Source organism: Patiria miniata, unplaced genomic scaffold (assembly GCF_015706575.1).
Source record: "Patiria miniata isolate m_02_andy unplaced genomic scaffold, ASM1570657v1 HiC_scaffold_17, whole genome shotgun sequence".
In the NCBI taxonomy this organism is placed as follows: Eukaryota; Metazoa; Echinodermata; class Asteroidea; order Valvatida; family Asterinidae; genus Patiria; species Patiria miniata.
Genome location: NW_024037055.1, coordinates 2,785,804 through 2,802,747, shown reverse-complemented (window position 1 = coordinate 2,802,747; position 16,944 = coordinate 2,785,804). Strand labels below are relative to the sequence as shown.

The 16,944-nt window shown below is 38.6% G+C and overlaps 1 protein-coding gene across 2 annotated transcripts; it reads left to right on the top strand.

Annotated features, from left to right (window-relative positions):
* The first annotated feature begins 84 nt into the window (after positions 1–84).
* On the top strand, positions 85–15,930 carry LOC119723443 (run domain Beclin-1-interacting and cysteine-rich domain-containing protein-like). 2 transcript variants are annotated; one of them, XM_038194103.1, is made up of 19 exons: positions 85–552; positions 1,047–1,209; positions 1,506–1,722; positions 2,467–2,573; positions 4,928–5,924; positions 6,138–6,247; positions 6,632–6,884; positions 7,112–7,177; positions 7,484–7,597; positions 8,946–9,130; positions 10,258–10,332; positions 11,306–11,379; positions 11,890–11,954; positions 12,121–12,359; positions 12,544–12,605; positions 13,380–13,533; positions 14,056–14,149; positions 14,442–14,517; positions 15,076–15,930. In XM_038194103.1, exons 1-19 carry the CDS (start codon positions 506–508, stop codon positions 15,152–15,154), a joined length of 3,177 nt encoding a protein of 1,058 aa, XP_038050031.1. In that variant the 5' UTR covers positions 85–505; the 3' UTR covers positions 15,155–15,930. The 2 variants fall into 2 exon arrangements, with proteins under 2 accessions (XP_038050031.1, XP_038050030.1); XM_038194102.1 differs by having other exon boundaries at positions 87–552; positions 1,503–1,722.
* Positions 15,931–16,944: the final 1,014 nt, after the last annotated feature.

Sequence of the window (16,944 nt, the reverse complement as noted above, 5' to 3'; positions counted from 1 at the left end):
ACTAAATGCGTGACCTTTGAACTTATGGTCAGAATAGTCTGATCCCTCACCTCCGCCCATTTTGCGTAAACCAACGTTGAAATATAGGAACTGGCACGGAAGATGAGGCGGTAACTAGACTACTCTCCGGACTTTCTGGAAAAGCCGAAGATCGCATGTAAACATTGATACAAAATATCGGTATTTTCAAGGATTGGCTGCAGTTTTTCAACAAGTTTTATTCTTAATTATACTAAACAGAGTTTATTTCACAATATCGTGAACGTTTTAATGTTGATTGAACTCTTGATATAGAAGAAATTGCCTTGTAAACTGAAGTGTTTTCGCTGAGTTGAGTTTTGATTTGAATGTTCAACGTGCGTAATGGCTGCATGATGAGTGAAATTTAATACAACGATGATCGGATGACGCAGGTTGAACATGGCTGAAATTTATCGGGATCCGTGAGCGTTAGAATTTCTTTCTTGTCAAAATTAAGTACCGGATCAGTCCAATTATCAGAGGCATGATGGAGGAGCAAGGTCTTTATTCCCGGATCAATGAAAATGAAAGGTAAAAACATTGCATTTGCTGATAAAATTTCAATATGAATCTGTCTGTTTTATTTAGCAGTTTTGCCTAACTTCATGAATTTTGTACTCGTTTTTTGGGTCTACTTTTTTAACAGAATGTTAGGCCTATATCCTTGTTCGCTATAGACTGCTATATCGGGGGGAGTGACGCTATTCGATGAATTCATTTGCAGAACACACCAATTGTCATCGTTTGCTATGCGGCATGTACATTTGTACAGGGTATGGCCGATAGGCTATATATGTTACCATTCAATTCAGCATTCCAGACTCAAGAACCATTGAGTTTCAAAAACATTAGGTCTGGGAGCTAGATAAGCAAATCTCAAAAATATCTCAAATCTCAAAATATTCAAAGAAATGTGTTAATTTTGAAGTGTTGTTATTCAAACACGGTAAAATAACTACAGATTATTTTTTTTTTGGTAGGCCTAACATTGAATTTGAACCATAATTCTATTCTTACTTCCCCAGCCATCGGCAGCACCAAGAGCTTATGTGGGGACTCAAATTCACGGTTGAGGGGCTGCTGGCAGCGCATACCACCAATGTGTGGTCGACGTATGGTGGACTAACAAGACTGTGCAATCAAATAGACAAAGTCATGCGTCATCGTCTCAAACATCCAAAGGGAGCTGTGAGTTAGACAAGATACTTTTTAAAGTTTCAAAAGTTTCTGAGACATGCTTGAGTAATGCTAACACTGTTAACAGTAATACTACAAGTACAACTACAGGATTTGAAATTCTGCGCAAACTTCCAGTTTTTATGAAAACAAATTGTGATTTGCCCAAAAATCATTGAAAAAAAATATTACTTTGATATTTTACCAATGTCTTATATGATGTTAATTGGGTTAGTGTGTATATGACAAAACTCTTTTTTTTGTTTTTTTAGCTGTTTCAATTTTGTCTTTATTCTGATTTTTAGCAGTACACATCGGATGGAGACTATTGGGACTTTGTCATGGGACTGCGTCGTCTCCAGCCAGTTTTGGCTCCCTCTGTTGACCGTTTGCAACGCCGTTCCACAGAGCAGGGGATGGAGGCAGGAGGCTTGTGGGTACACACGAGTCTGGAGTCCCATACCCTAGCCAGCCAGTTGAGGCTCTTAGTGGACGACAGGGAGCATCTGAGCAGATACTACCATGGTGAGTAGATGAAGTCTTGGTTCCTAGACGATTTGGGGTTCGTTCCGCTAATGCCACTGGTCCTGATCCTTTCAGGCATGCTCAAGCTGCCTCAAGTGGTGGTAGTGGGTGCCTTCATCATCATCATTCTCTGTATCCGACTGTGGGATGTAGAACCATCCAGGTGCGACGATCTGTAGATGAGCTGCCACAGCTACTGTTTGTTAGCCCCGTGTTCTACCTCGAGCTGATGTATCCAGGTGTTGCAAGGTCAGCCTCTGTAGCAGGTTGGATTAGGTCGGGCGCCTCCAAGCATGTTGGTGTATAGCTTGAAAGCAGCATGTGCGGGCACGTCTTCTGGGAGCCTTCGGATATACTTGAAGAGGGAGGGACATCTCTGAGCAATGAAGTCATGCCATCGGACTCAATCAACAGGATGAATCAAATTCAGTCTTTATAAATTTGGCACACAGACCTTAGAAATTCTAAGCATACACTGTACCTTTGTACTTCACGTGTGAGGTACGCTCGGAATTTCTTGGGTCTGAGTGTCAAAATTCCCAAGACGAGATTTGATTTATCATGATAGCGCCCTCTACTGCTAGGTCCGCTCGTGATGACTAGGGATCATGACTGGTCCCTTTAGGTGAACAAAATTGGACCAAGACAACCAGTTGGGTACCTTATTATCTTCCAACCAGATGGATAGAATCAAAAAAATTTTACTTCTTGCTCTTACCTCATTTCTCTTTCTTTTTGAACCAGACGATGCTTTTCTGTGCAGCGAAGCCCACTTCAAGGCACTGTACATCTGCCTGCAATCTGTGGAGCAGAACAACGCCTCACTGCTGGCAGACTTGGATCCAATGCTTGTAAGTCAATCAAAGTCTTTATTTATTCCCAAACAATTGTATTTTGCTGAATGTACATGTAATTTTGCTGCATTTTTGAAAGATTCATGTTGTCAAACCTGTGCATTAAGCTGAATGACAAAAAAATATGAGAATGTGTGCAAATATGAGAATGTCTGCCAATTTGAATAAAATTAAAAAAACATATTAGACTATGATTCTGCCCCAAAATCGCCTTTCCCATTTAAAAGATTAACGTTGACTTTTAATTTCTGGTGCGTGTACATATGATTGGATGATGTGTTCGGTTGATTTGCATTGTAGACTAAGAATGTAACAATGATACTTTTTGTGTTGTGTGCAGGCATGCAACTTAATCTTGGGTCAGCAGATTTCCTTCTTTTTTTTCACTTCACACTTATGCCATTATAAATTGAAAAACACTGTACAAAGTCTTGTAAAGATTGGAGTTTCCTCTTTTTTTGTTACTTCCAAGTTTAAAGTTGTGGGGTTCTGATAATTATTACAGGGTTCTACTGCAAGAATATTATTATACTATATTTTTTTAACAAAAATTATAACAAAATTGATTAATCGCTCTTGAAACACATTATTCCCTACTTTCAATGAAACAGCTTTCTTGTCTTTATTGTCATGTGGTAAGTTCTTGCAGAATTGGTTTTTTGTTTAGCTATATGTAGCTTTAAGTAAATTGTGGCATTGGTGTGTTAAGCAGTTCACAGTATTAGCATTTTTCTTTTAAAATATCATTGTGATAATTGTGATAGTAATAAAGGGATTTTTGAGATGAACAAATGTACACAAATGAACATCTGTGTATGTACTTAAAGGAACTGTTGGATTTCCTGATTTTTGTCAAGAATAGCAAACTTTCCCCTAAATTTTACATAAGAAAGCCCCTACTATTTTTAACATGAGCTAATTCAACAGACTACATTTTATAGTATGGCATTATCAGACATGTAAGATAAATAAACCAGCTTTAATATGATAGAGCAAATTTCTGTCTTTCAGTTTCACAAAAGCTAACTTTATCCATGTAACTGATTTACGTCACAATTTTGAACTTTTACTTTTGATATGAAACTGGTGAGATGATGTAATATTGCAAGTGCTGTTTCCCGATATAGCAAAACAAAATATCAAACTGACTCTTTCAATTTAGGGTGGAGGTTTTGTTTTTATTTTTTTTCCCCTCTTTGCTTCAATTGTTGCTGTAATTAAATCAATGAATCGTAATGACTCTGTCGAGAGTCCCTTTAAAGTTAACAAAGAATAATCATTGAAACATCTGGGAAAGTCATTGCTTCTATGTGAAAGTAAGTGAGGCAGAACCATTGACCTTGCTTGTTGAGTGTTAATCAACATACAATGGATGACGTTATGATTTTAGTTTATATGTACCCTCTTTAACTGTGGTGTGTTGTCGAACGGATATACTTTCAGGTCGGTGTTTGTGCAAGTAGATTAGGTCATTATGTTGTTGGAAGTTGTTGAAAATATAGTGAAGCAGTGAAAAAGTTGTTTCGGGAATTCAAATTGTATGCGCACGTTTCAGTGTTTGTCCTTGAACTTGCATGAATGAATTGACCATGTGATTATTGTGAAACTTGGTTCATCATCAAGTGATTAAGTCACGTACAGTATGAAGTCTGCATTTGACATTGTCATGAACTTTGATTTGTTTTGGCTTTGCATGTTATAAACAAGCTGTTGCTTTCCTGTGTTTGGTCATTGAGTGACTGTCACGTACATGTACATAACAGTACCTGCAAATCTGCATGTTGTTACACATGATCAACCTTGCGTTAATAGAAAATATACGACATTGCGCTAGTGAATAAAACCATGGGGTTTCGCTTTTACGCTTTATTTTTGTTCCACGAGCAGCAGAACAATAGCAAGCTTATATTACAGGATATGGAGATATGAAAGTTGGACTCGATCACGTCAAGCAAATTGTGAAATGTTCACATTATGCTTCCTGATACGGGATATCCTTTAAAGTACATGTGAAAGTACTTGGATGTTAGACAATTACCAACCAATTTCTATATTTGTCTTAGCAAAACACAAGCTCGCACTTCAGGATACTGAGATATAAAACTTGGATTTGTTCCAATTGCGAAATATTTTCATATATGAATGTCTATACAGGACATCCTTTCATCATTCATGGAGCATGAACTTTCTCGGATGTCAGACGTGTATCAGCCATTATAAACTACATTTGCCCAGACAATTTGACTCCAAGTGCATTCTACATGCTAGTGTTAGCTAAGAATTAACTTGGGTCAGGTATTCCTGTTGTTTGGTGTCCAGTTCCAACTCCACTTCAAATTGTTTGTCCACAGTTGCAGGACAGGATGCCGTCAACAAACACACGGACAAGGCACTCGTCTCTTGTTGGTATCACAGCGGATATGAGCGCTCCTTCCATGCGACAAAGGAGGATCTCTCTTGACGAGATTGATCCTCCTACATTTGCTTCTCCTAAAGCCGAGAGCATCTTGTCAACGTCCGATGAGCATGCTCGGCCGAACCCGCCCACCCTCAAGCGGCACCAGTCAGAATCAGCTCGCACCATGCTTCTGTCGGTGCTGAGTAACACCGGTGCCGACGGACAGGTCCGACAAAACTCAGACCAGCTCCCTAAAACTGTCAATGATCCGCTGATGAATATGGAATTCCCCACGAATGACAGCGCAACTTCCCCTCCACGGAGGAAAGTCTTGAGGAGGGCGAAAACAACCAGCGATTTACTTGCTCCGACTTTTGCGTCTCAAAACAAAGAGCCGAAGCTGCCTTTTGAGTACAGCTCCTCTCCCCAAGCCGAGAAGCTTCTAGATAGCCTGGGAAGCAGTCCTCTGGAATCCTTACACGAGGAAGACATTACTGAGGAAACTTGTGAGTGCAATACCAAGGTTACCTCAAGTAGAGACTCAATGGTTCAGAAGACTGTTACCTCAGAAAAGACAAAGACCGCAGACGTAGAGGATGAAACTCGCTGCAGTGTATGCGGGAAGACCAGGCAAAGTGAGCCGAGTAGCGTGAGTAAACTCTTGAGTAGGACCTTGTCAAGCATGAGTCCTCCACGAGCGAAGAGCAGCACATACACTAAATCCAAACCGTTGAGAAACTCACAGACCAGCTTGAGTGTTGCTGAACATGTCGCCAAGAAAAAGAAAATCTTAACTCACTCACGGTCAAAGTCGGACCATGCAATCAAGCCACCACTAGCCTACATGGCAGAAGCATCTGCGGGTATCAAATCGGCAGATAATACCAGCAACTCCTTGCCAGCAGAAAGCCACATAGTTTCACCGCGCAAGAACAGCTTGTTGAATTCAGGTATGAGTTTCAAAATAGATCCAAATTATATAACACAATTTGAAACAAACTATGTAGTTTGTCTAGTTGAAGTGGTAGAAAGCTTAAGGGATATCAAATGCAACTTGGTAGAAGTAAATCTTAAACCCTGTCTGCTGTACATGACAGTCTTGGCCTTTTTTTCCAGTGATTTGATAACGCTGTAATACAGTACCCAATTTGTGTTATTGACAGGTGCTATTTCGCCAGCCACAGAGTGCTACTTCCCCCAGCCAGCCCAGGGTCAGTCTCTCATGAGCTTCCTCTCATCCAGAGACTTTGAACGAATCCCAGAGTTAGACAGGGTAGGTTGTAGCTTACATGTACGTCTCTTTCATTAAGCATTATCAAGCATAATCAAGGCTTAGATTTAAGAACAGGTGAGCATAAACAACACAAGGTCCGGCCCAAGACCTTGACACAGTGTGTCCTCCGCAATCAGCAACACACTTTTGCGATGCATGCATGTAGCCTCAATCCTGCAAATTCATCCAATTTGCAAAGAGCATTTGAGGATTTGGGATGGTTATGGTTAATGCTGTCAAAAGGGCTACTTGAACAAAAACACCTTCAGGTTTTGGACATTTTGAGTCGTTTGAAAATTGGAATTGGTGTTAAACATTTGTTTTAGATTTTTGTTCCAGTTTTAATCGCAGTATCCACTTACCCAATTTCTTACCTTATTTCAGGAAAATGCTCACTTCAGTATATCAGAAGCCATCATCGCGGCCGTTGAACAGATCCGATGCAAGCAGCAACTCACGTCAGTATCCGATCACGAGTCAGACGCCTCAGATGAGGAGATCCAGCACCTCAAGCAGCGCATCCGGCTGCGACGTAACGAGAAGCGGAGGGACAAACTCCGGGGCGGTTTCCGTCAACTAGCCACGCTGGTCGGCGAAAACAGGAGCGACAGTGGGCTCAACACCTTGACCAGTTCAGGTAGGATTTGGTTGACCAAATTATTACCAATATTTTTGTTTACCTTTGACTGATCCTGACGGGGGAATTCTTGAAGATGATTTCACCATTACTGGAGTTTGTTGTTTTTGGTAGGGTGAAGTTAAATCTGTATTGACCCACCCAACCAAAATTTCTTAAACCTCCCAAACAAAATTAATTTTGATAATTCATTTCTTTTCTTTTCTTTTCCTTTTGTTCAATACCAGCAAGTACCCTTGCTTCAAGTAGCACAAACAGCACACCGCAAGATACGGCCACAGAAAGCGAAGAAGGTAATTGACAATTATACCACTCTAATTTGGGGTCCAATTTTTTGTGTGTCCTAGTTACATCTGCTATGAGATTTTGTAAGTTCAAGACACATTCTTTAATTTCTTCAGCAATGACATATAGTTTGAAGTAAATTTTAATGATTCTCGTTTGGCAAATTACACAGGCCAGGTATAACAGGGACACACAAAAATGTCAAACTTTTGGACCCCAAATTTATTGACCGACCCAATACAATGTTATGAGTTGTAAATATATGTAGATTTATTGAAACTTCTTTGCTCTCCGATTCTTCATCTTTATTGTAGATTCATCTGATTCAGATTCGGTGGAAGATCTCGATCTAGCCGACCCCAACCATTCCAACCTGCAGTCCCTACAAGCCATGGGATTGAGCGCGTCGCTTGCATCACTCTACTCAGGTCAGTTAAGCAGGTCGAAGGTCAAAGTTCAAGTGTAAGGAAAAGATGCTCAATATCCATTAAAAAAACCTTTGTCATGTGTACATGTACATGTACATATCTAAGTGTTAGCATTTTTAGGAAGTACATAAGGTATATTTTTCTTCCGGCTGTGGTTGTTTCAGGTCAAAGTTCAAGTGTAGTGAAGAGATACACAATCTCCATTAAAAAAAAACGTTTGTTCTGTGCATATCTCAAGTGTAAGGAAAAGATACTCAATATCCACTCAAAAAAGCCCTTTGTCATGTACACGTACATGTACATATCTAAGTGTTTAGCATTTTTGAAGAAAGTACATTTGTTTTATGGGTTTTTTTCCGGATGTGGTTCTTTCAGGTTACAGAGTATTGCACTTTGACACTTGTTATATCTTTTAATTGCCTTTCAGTTTGAAAAAATCCGTGACAATGTCAATATCATCATATCTGAAGTGTGTGATAGTGACTGATGTATTTTATGATATGTACCTTATATTTGTTTTGTTGTTTTTTTGTCGTTTTTGTTTGTGTTGTGTTTGGTGCACTTTGGCACTGATTCTCTTTTGTGCCTAAAAAATTACTAGCTTGTTGTTTACAATTCCTGCGGTAAAAACAAATCAAGAGTCAGTTTTCAAACTTTATGGTTTTATCTTTTTAACTGAACATTTATCTCAGGTTGTTAAATATGTTACGTATTTTTAAGCAAACTGCTGCATTTCTTCTAAGGGAAGATAATATCATTTGTCAGTTGTGCATGTTTTTCGTTTGTAGCAACGAAAGTGCTCAAAATCTAAAGAAGGGTGCTGAACAACTAACCTGATGAACTTTTAGCTCAGTGAATGCTGTATAATGCTGAGGAAACAGTATTCTAGGATCTCAATTTCAATTCAGAAGTTGCCGAGTCATGTTTTGAATTGCACCCGAAATCAGCGTCCGGGACACTTTCTCATTCAGCTGATTGCAGTTACGCGATGTCACGCACTGAACCGACGAATTATAGCAACCGCGCACGTGTGCGTCGTGTCAAAGCTTGCGCACACCATTTCACGGATTTGCCGAATTAAAAACGAACTACTAACGGAAATTTCAAAAGATAGGTCTTTAGACTCATCTTTGGAAATGACCCTCTTTAATTGTTTTGTTTTTCAAAATAACAGCATGCCAGAAAGAGTAATTTTACAGGGAGTTAAGTGCCATTACTATTTTTAAACCAAGTTTGCTTTTGTACAATAATTCCGTCAGTTACTTTTTTAATTTCGTCAGTTACTTTTTTACTAGCTGCAAATGATATACTGTAGCTTTAAAAATGTGCATGAATGTTTCAACCACAGATGCTGACATAGGAAGAGTAACATCCCCGTCAGCAATATCGAATGAATTTTCACCAACATTAAACAGCAACACGCTGTCGGCCGAGTCTGTCGCCCTCTGTCTGCTCAGCAAGTTCCCAGCCAAGCACCTGCCAGCCGCCTCTGAGCTGCAGTGGCTGGTGTCGGAGCAGGACGCTCCTCAGGCAGTGAGTAGATGAAGATATCACAACGTCAACAAATGTCATTCATCAACGAGCACATCTAAAATCACAACTATAGTTATAAGCACAATCACGACCAAAATCACAACCTCAACAAAAATAACAGTAGCATTCAAAATTATAACCACAACCAAAATCACAATAACAGCCAGAATTATAACCACAACCAAACTCACAACCACAACGAAAATAACAGTCTCAACCAAAATTATAACCACAACCAAAATCACAACAACAGCCAGAATTATAACCACAACCAAAATCACAACCACAGCCAGAATTATAACCACAACCAAAATCACAACCACAGCCAGAATTATAACCACAACCAAAATCACAATAACAGCCAGAATTATAAACACAACCAAACTCACAACCACAACAGAAATAACAGCCTCAACCAAAATTATAACCACAACCAAAATCACAATAACAGCCAGAATTATAACCACAACCAAACTCACAACCAAAACGAAAATAACAGTCTCAACCAAAATTATAACCACAACCAAAATCACAACCACAGCCAGAATTATAACCACAACCAAACTCACAACCACAACGAAAATAACAGTCTCAACCAAAATTATAACCACAACAGAATCACAATAACAGCCAGAATTATAACCACAACCAAAATCACAATTACTACCAGAATTATTACCACAACCAAAATCACAATTACTACCAGAATTTTTACCACAACCAAAATCACAAACACAAGGAAAATAACAGTTGCAAAAGTATAGCCACAACTAAAGTCACAATTACAACCAAAATCAAAACTACAACAAAATCGACACCTCAGCCAAATCACAACCTCAACCAAAATCAAAATTACAACCAAAATCACAAACACAACCAAAATCACAACCACAACCAAAAACACAATGTACCACAACAACAATTGCAACCAAAATTATAATAATAACCAAAATCACAACCACAGATAAAATCACAATCACAACCACAGTTAAAACCACAACCACGATCAAAACCGCATTTGGTATTCCAGCACTCAAACATGCTTTGACGTCACACCATAACTTCCATAATCCTAATGGTTTATCTTATGAAATTCTGTATCAATTTATAAACTTTTTTTTTTACAGCTCCTACCAATGCCCAAATCCTTACCAGTATCTCCAGATGATGGTGAAAACGCTGACATCTACACAAAGAAAAGTGTGAGTCCTTTGACAAAGTTTCTAGGAAGTTGAATGGTGAACTGTCGCCTTAACAAACGTACAGATGGTCATTTCTTTTATTAGATTGTGTCACAACTGTTAGTAGAAGGATAGTTGCTAAGAGGAATTGATGTCCATCACCTTACCTGATCCTTTTTGGATCATCTTTGTAGATCAAATTGTCTTCCAAATATGGCAGTCAGTCCTTGGTAGACCAGGTAAATTGAAAGTTTTAACATTGCGACGCTCACAGCATTGGTAGTTAGTGCATTACATGTAGATGCCCAAGGAATGCTTTATAGACCCTTTGCAATTAGCAGCCATGTTTGAGGTGCACACGAGGCCTACCTGTGTATATTGCTATGGACCAAACGCGTGCACCTCAAACATGGCCGCTAATGTAACAGATCTATTCATGGTAATTTGGCTCATTGGTGCATACTGCTGCAACTTTGCATTAACAGCTTCCATTTTGGGCTAAAAAAAACATGCATTAGGATAAGTGGAGTATTAACTTGCCTGATGCAGGCAAAATTAACAATGTAGCTGAAGAAATGCCAAAAGAAGCAAACTTTCTTAAGGCTGTAGAGGTCCTTCTAAAGGTTTACCAGTATATGTCATCAGTCTATGCCTTTGCTTTGGAAAGAGGAAAGGTCATCACCTTTTGCATGGCAGTTCATTAGGTGCTCAATTGTCCATTTAATATCATGCATCATTAGCCATTACTGTAAAAAAAAAAAAAATGGTGGTTTTTTCCAAACAAAAACTTGCTGTTGGTTTAAAAAACTTATCTTCTATATTGAAAAAAAAATGTTTGTTTTTGATTGATTGCTATTTTCAATTCTTGCAATGCTATGTCTTTTGCAATATTTTGAAAAAATGCTGTGATGCTTTGATTTTTTACTATTTTGAAGTTTATTGGATTTAATTCTCAACTTCAATTTTTCGGTTCTCTTTCTGTTGTGATTTTTAGACACGATTACGTGGCAATGCTGATTGGGCGCCACCTAGAGCCCAGATCATATTCAATGCTCACCCACCTCCAAAGTAAGTACAAGGACCGAGGACTCTTTGTGCTACTCTAATATGTCAACGCCCCCTCCACCCCCCCCCCCCCCCCCCCCATGATGATATTTGCTAGGAACCCACCGGAACCCACAAACGCCCTCCACCCCCATAATGATTTTTGCTAGGAACCTACCCAAACCCACAAACCCCCTCCACCCCCATGATGATTTTTGCTAGGAACCTACCCGAACCCACAAACCCCCTCCACCCATGATGATTTTTGCTAGGAACCTACTCGAACCCACAAACCCCCCTCCACCACCATGATGATTTTTGCTAGGAACCTACCCCAACCCACAAACCCATATTCCGCAGTCCCACATTCTTTATACTTAAAACAAAACAAACAAAATTAAATTAAGCCCTTCAAAAGTAAATTGCTCAACGGTCCAGAATCCCTTAAGTTTAGTACAAAAGGCAAAACCCCGATTTTACCTGTAGCCTGTCGGTATTTTCACATCTATTTTTTGTTCATTTTATTTATTGCAGGAGAAAAGTACTGGTTGCAAAGCAGAACTATCGCTGCGCTGGATGCGGCATGAGAATAGAAAGAGGTACGATGTACCTTCCGATTTCTTGAAATGCTAGACTTGTCTTTGTACCAAATTTACTAGAAGGTTGTGCATCAAATGCTTCAATTAGTGTAAAATTTTTCAACCTGATTATGTTAATTGACTTTTGGTTCAAATGCATCATAACAGTTTCCTTTACTTTCGATAGGTTCTGTGAAGAGGTTAAGATACTGTGAGTATCTGGGCAAATACTTTTGTCACTGTTGTCATAGCAACTGCTCCGCTGCCATCCCGGGTCGCATTCTAAGGAAGTGGGACTTCCAGAAGGTCCCCATCTGTAACTTCTCCCGTGAGCTCCTTGAGAAGATGCACGAGGACCCGCTGTTTAACATCTTGGATATAAATCCGTCACTCTACAGGAAAGTTAAGCATCTCAACACGTGCAAAGTAAGTCGGGCGTTCATTTCACTGACCAAAAACACTGCAAGTTAACTTTCCTCATTTTGAAACTAGTGTGAAGTTGGGATATAAAATCACATTGGGATCGGCATTTTTGATTTGTCATAGTCTATTCAAAACATGGGTCTATGTTGTGTTTTTAATGTGTTCACTGATATTTTTTTTTTCTCAGGAATTGAGAACGCAGCTTTTCTTCTTGAAGGACTTCTTAAAGACATGTCGACTGAGCCAAAGGTACAAGGCAATATTATTGTTCAAATTTTTTTTTTTTTATTCATTTCGAACAACATCCAACAGCGCAAGAACCAGAAACGAAAGGATAAAATGTTAATTTACAATAAAAATTTACGATGAAAATAAACTCAAAACATATAAAAAACACTTGCCAAAAAAAAATGAAAAGATTTAGACATCAAAACATTAAAAAGCGCAAAAAATATGGATCAGGCTCACTTTGGGCCCAACTCTTCAATCCTTGACAGTAGACTCACATTAAATGGGAGAGGTGGACGTCTGTCAAGATTGCCTGACAGAAGATTTGAAACTCAAAAAAGACTGGATAAAAATATCGATGCTAGGATTGGTGTGAGAAATGGAGTTGTATAATGAAGTCAACCCTTTTTTGAAGCACTGACCCTGTCACACGAAACATGGAACACATCGGGAAATGCAATGAAATTGAGCTAAACGTTTCAATTTGAGTGATCCTGAGTAGCAGAAATGCGTATTAAGTCTTTCATGATCATATTTCTTGAGCCACATATTTTATCTGATTTTGTGCAATGTGACGCTAATATTTTTCTGTGACTCTCATATTGATGATTGTCCGTGAGTCAAGGTCATGTGTTTACTCTCATTATTTCAAAGTAACTCTTATTGGTGGAAACAATTTCTTATTTCCCTTCACTACCCACTGAGCAACATTCTCTTGAGTATCTTTTCTCCCATCAGTAATTGATCCTAATCATTGAACTTCAGGTGACTCAGTTTTTTTCTGATTCAAAACAGTCTCCAGGCAACCTATGAGTCTCAGCCTCACCACCTACTCAACGAGCCGCACCTGTACTCACTGAGCGACATCTTTCGAGTCCGCAGCGGCGAGATGGAGTTGGAACTGACACAGCTGGTGGAAGATGCAGTCGCTCACGTCAATCAGTGTCAGGTAAGCATCACGGTTACCCTGATGAGGATACTCATTACTCCATACCTATTACTCACTACCTGATACTCTCAAAGACCAAAGACAAGTTCTTTTAGAACTTAAAGCAGGACTGTTCTTATCAGAACTAAAATTACACAGCGAAAGTTGATAATAAGCAGGACAAGTTCTTTTCAGAACTAAGTATCTACTAAGCAGAAGTCATTACCACATGGTGTTACTGCAAACCGAAACGATATTCATATTCATTACTCGTCATTACTCAGTACTGCATACTCAATACTTATAACAATGGGAAACTTTTGAGACACTTAGATGCAGCAAATACAACAATCCTGTTGAATTGTTTACGAGTTTCAGCTGATGTGCGCATGTTCAAAAAGTCGTTAACAATCGAACAGGACCATTGTATTTGCGGCTACCAAGCATCTCAAAAGATTTCCCATTATTGATTTACGTTTGATTTTTTTTTAAACTCCTGAATTTTGCTTGAGTGCAAGTATACTGCCTTGTTTGTGTTAACAGTTGTGTCAAGCCAAGGGATTCATTTGTGAAGTTTGCAACAACGACCAGGACATCATCTTTCCTTTCCAGCTGCAGAAAACCTACCAGTGTCAAGGTCAGTTTAGGTCAAAGGTCAAAGTTTAACCAGAAAGTTTCAGTTTTGAACTCCTTGAAATTCATTTTTCATTGTAAAATTCTTATGGAAACTTTTTGAGTCAAAGGTCAAAGTTCAGCCAGGAAGTCTCAGTTTTGAACAAATTGAAATTCATTTTTCATTGTAGAATTGTTATTGAAACTTATTTTCTGGCTTTGTCATTCTGTATAAATTTTTAAGCAGTTCCTTGAAATTGCCCAAGGATATCTTGACTTTCTTGTTTATTAACTGCACCAGCGTGATTGTTTTGCAGGTTGCTGGGCATGTTATCACAAGGCCTGCTTTCTGACTGTTGACGCTTGCCCTAAGTGTGTTCGGAAAACTGCAAGGTAGGATTTTCTTTTTTAAGCTTTCGAATACGAATCAAAACTGGGTTGCAATTTTTAAATTCAGCACCCTACTGTCATGTGTGTGTTTCCTATTGCGGTTCAGAACAAGCAAATACCAGGGTTTTTCTCTGATTCTCTGGTTTTCTCCCTCCATGAAAATTGACTTCCTGTTATGACATGGATCGAATGGCAGCTGCCTAAGGCACTTTTACATGCCTTCAGTTTGACCACACAATAGCTGTGTCCTTCGCGATTAAGCTTCTGCTGCCCCAAATTTATTTTTTTCTTAAATGCATTGTCCCCATATTAAGAAATCTTTTTTTGTAGTCACGTGTGTATTTATTTGGTATACGTGTTCATGTATAATTGTTGTCGTAAGAGTTTTTGGTGCTGTTGGCCTATGTTTGCTTTTTGTGTGCATGCACAAAAAAATGAACCATTTGGTTTACGGCACAGCGTTTGGTTTGAGCAGATTTAGAGAGGTTTCTCGTAAAAACTGTCCTGGTTAGGGGTGTCATGAAAAATGACCAAGAAAACTGTTGGTTGTTTATCTTACAGAAAGATCAGCCAAAACTCAAACCCGAAAGGTTTCTTAAGTGACGAGGAGGAGTCTGAACCAGCTAGTATTAAGAGGTGACATCCTGTAAGTCATAGGCGATTAGGCTGAAGTTTGAGGCATTTTCAGGGACGTGGGATGAGGTTCTCAAAGAGAAGGAGACAGAATAAGGAAAGCACCTCCTCTTAGACGGTGAATTATACGAGCAGGTTGAACCAGTGGTTGATAAGTGGTTGATTCGGTACTCTCGCCTTTGCACTAATGGGAACATGCAAATCGAATGAATTTTGCTCTGATCGTCGTACTGGAATTAAAACAGTTTATCCAAAACATGAGATTGACACGAGAGGTCCGCTTGCGAAGTAACTTATAAGAAAATCGGTGGAAGGGTGGCATTAATGACACCTCATCGACAGACTTGTCCAAGTCGAGAGAGAAATCAGATTCATTTCCATATATATTTTGTGCTGATTGCTGATGTAGCTTAATTTATTGTGGTTATACATTCTAAATATATATTTGTCTCATTTCTTTTTCAACCAGTTGAAATGCAGAACTCAGTAAAGTTTCCTAATTTGCTTTTGCGTGACCATATAATTGCATTTTGTGACCTGACTGGCGATGAGCAATATTTTTTTCTGAAAAATGGGTATTAAATGTTAAACCATATCAGTAATGGCAATAAAAGTAGTTCCACTTGCAGTGAAGCATTTAAACATGTAAACTTAACTAAAAATCAGTCAACTCAATAAAAGTACTTTAAATACACATGTTACAATATATTTTCACAAGTTCAGGTGTTACATAAACACTTTATTATTATACTTTTATAACCAGTAATAGTTAAAAGCCAGTAATTTTTAATACCCTTAAGGAGACATTTTTGTCGTAAGTAATACCTTTAGGAGACACTGGACATTAAGGAGCCATTTCAATGTCTCCCTAATGTCACAACTCCTATTTAGGGGCAACATTTTATTGTCACAAATAGGCTAAATCGATTGCTTGTGTTTCAAAACGTAAATATAGCAGAATTCGTGGGGTAGGAAAAGGGAAAATTGGAATTAGGGGTCATTGAAGATGGAACATTTTTGTGCTCAACCCTATGGCAGAGATGCCAACCATTACTCTTTTGGAGCAATTATTAGGATTTTGAGGCATGTTACTACTCTTGAAAATTCCAGCTGTCCTATACGCCAACATTGTGGCTACTCTGAAAAGTACTGTGGTTACTCTTAAACTTGACTGTTGTCCTATGTATTTACATTAGCATTACTCTTTGCAGGAAGAATCATTACTATTTTTTAGTCTGTAAAGTTGGCATCTCTGCTATGGGAATGCCCCCCTAAGGTACCATTCCCTGTAATAACTATAACGACAATGGTAATTTCCCGATTGATATCTTTGGGTTCTTTCACATGTTAAAACTTATAAAAACACTTTGTGATTTAGGGATACTAAACACGGACTTCGGGGAATAGTTAAAGGGTTTCAGTTCTATTATAACCAAAAGCATCCTTGTACTGAGATAAATCTTGCCCGGTGCTAGTGGTTATAACCAACTTCAAGATTAACAACGTGAACCTTTGTTTTAACAAGCCTTTATAGTATTTGTACAACTCGTATTTAATTGAACTGAATGGAAATAATTATCTAATTAATTTAATTTGATCCGATAGTAATATATATAACAAACACTTGTACTTTGAAATCCCTAATTACTTAAGTTTTGATTAATCGAAAAACAAGTGCATGTGTGAGTTGTGCTTTAACATGAAATGATTTATTACAACTGTCCATTAAATTATTATTTGTATGTATCATACATCACTCACTTTGTCTGTGTTGAATATAACACTCCAATACAGTCT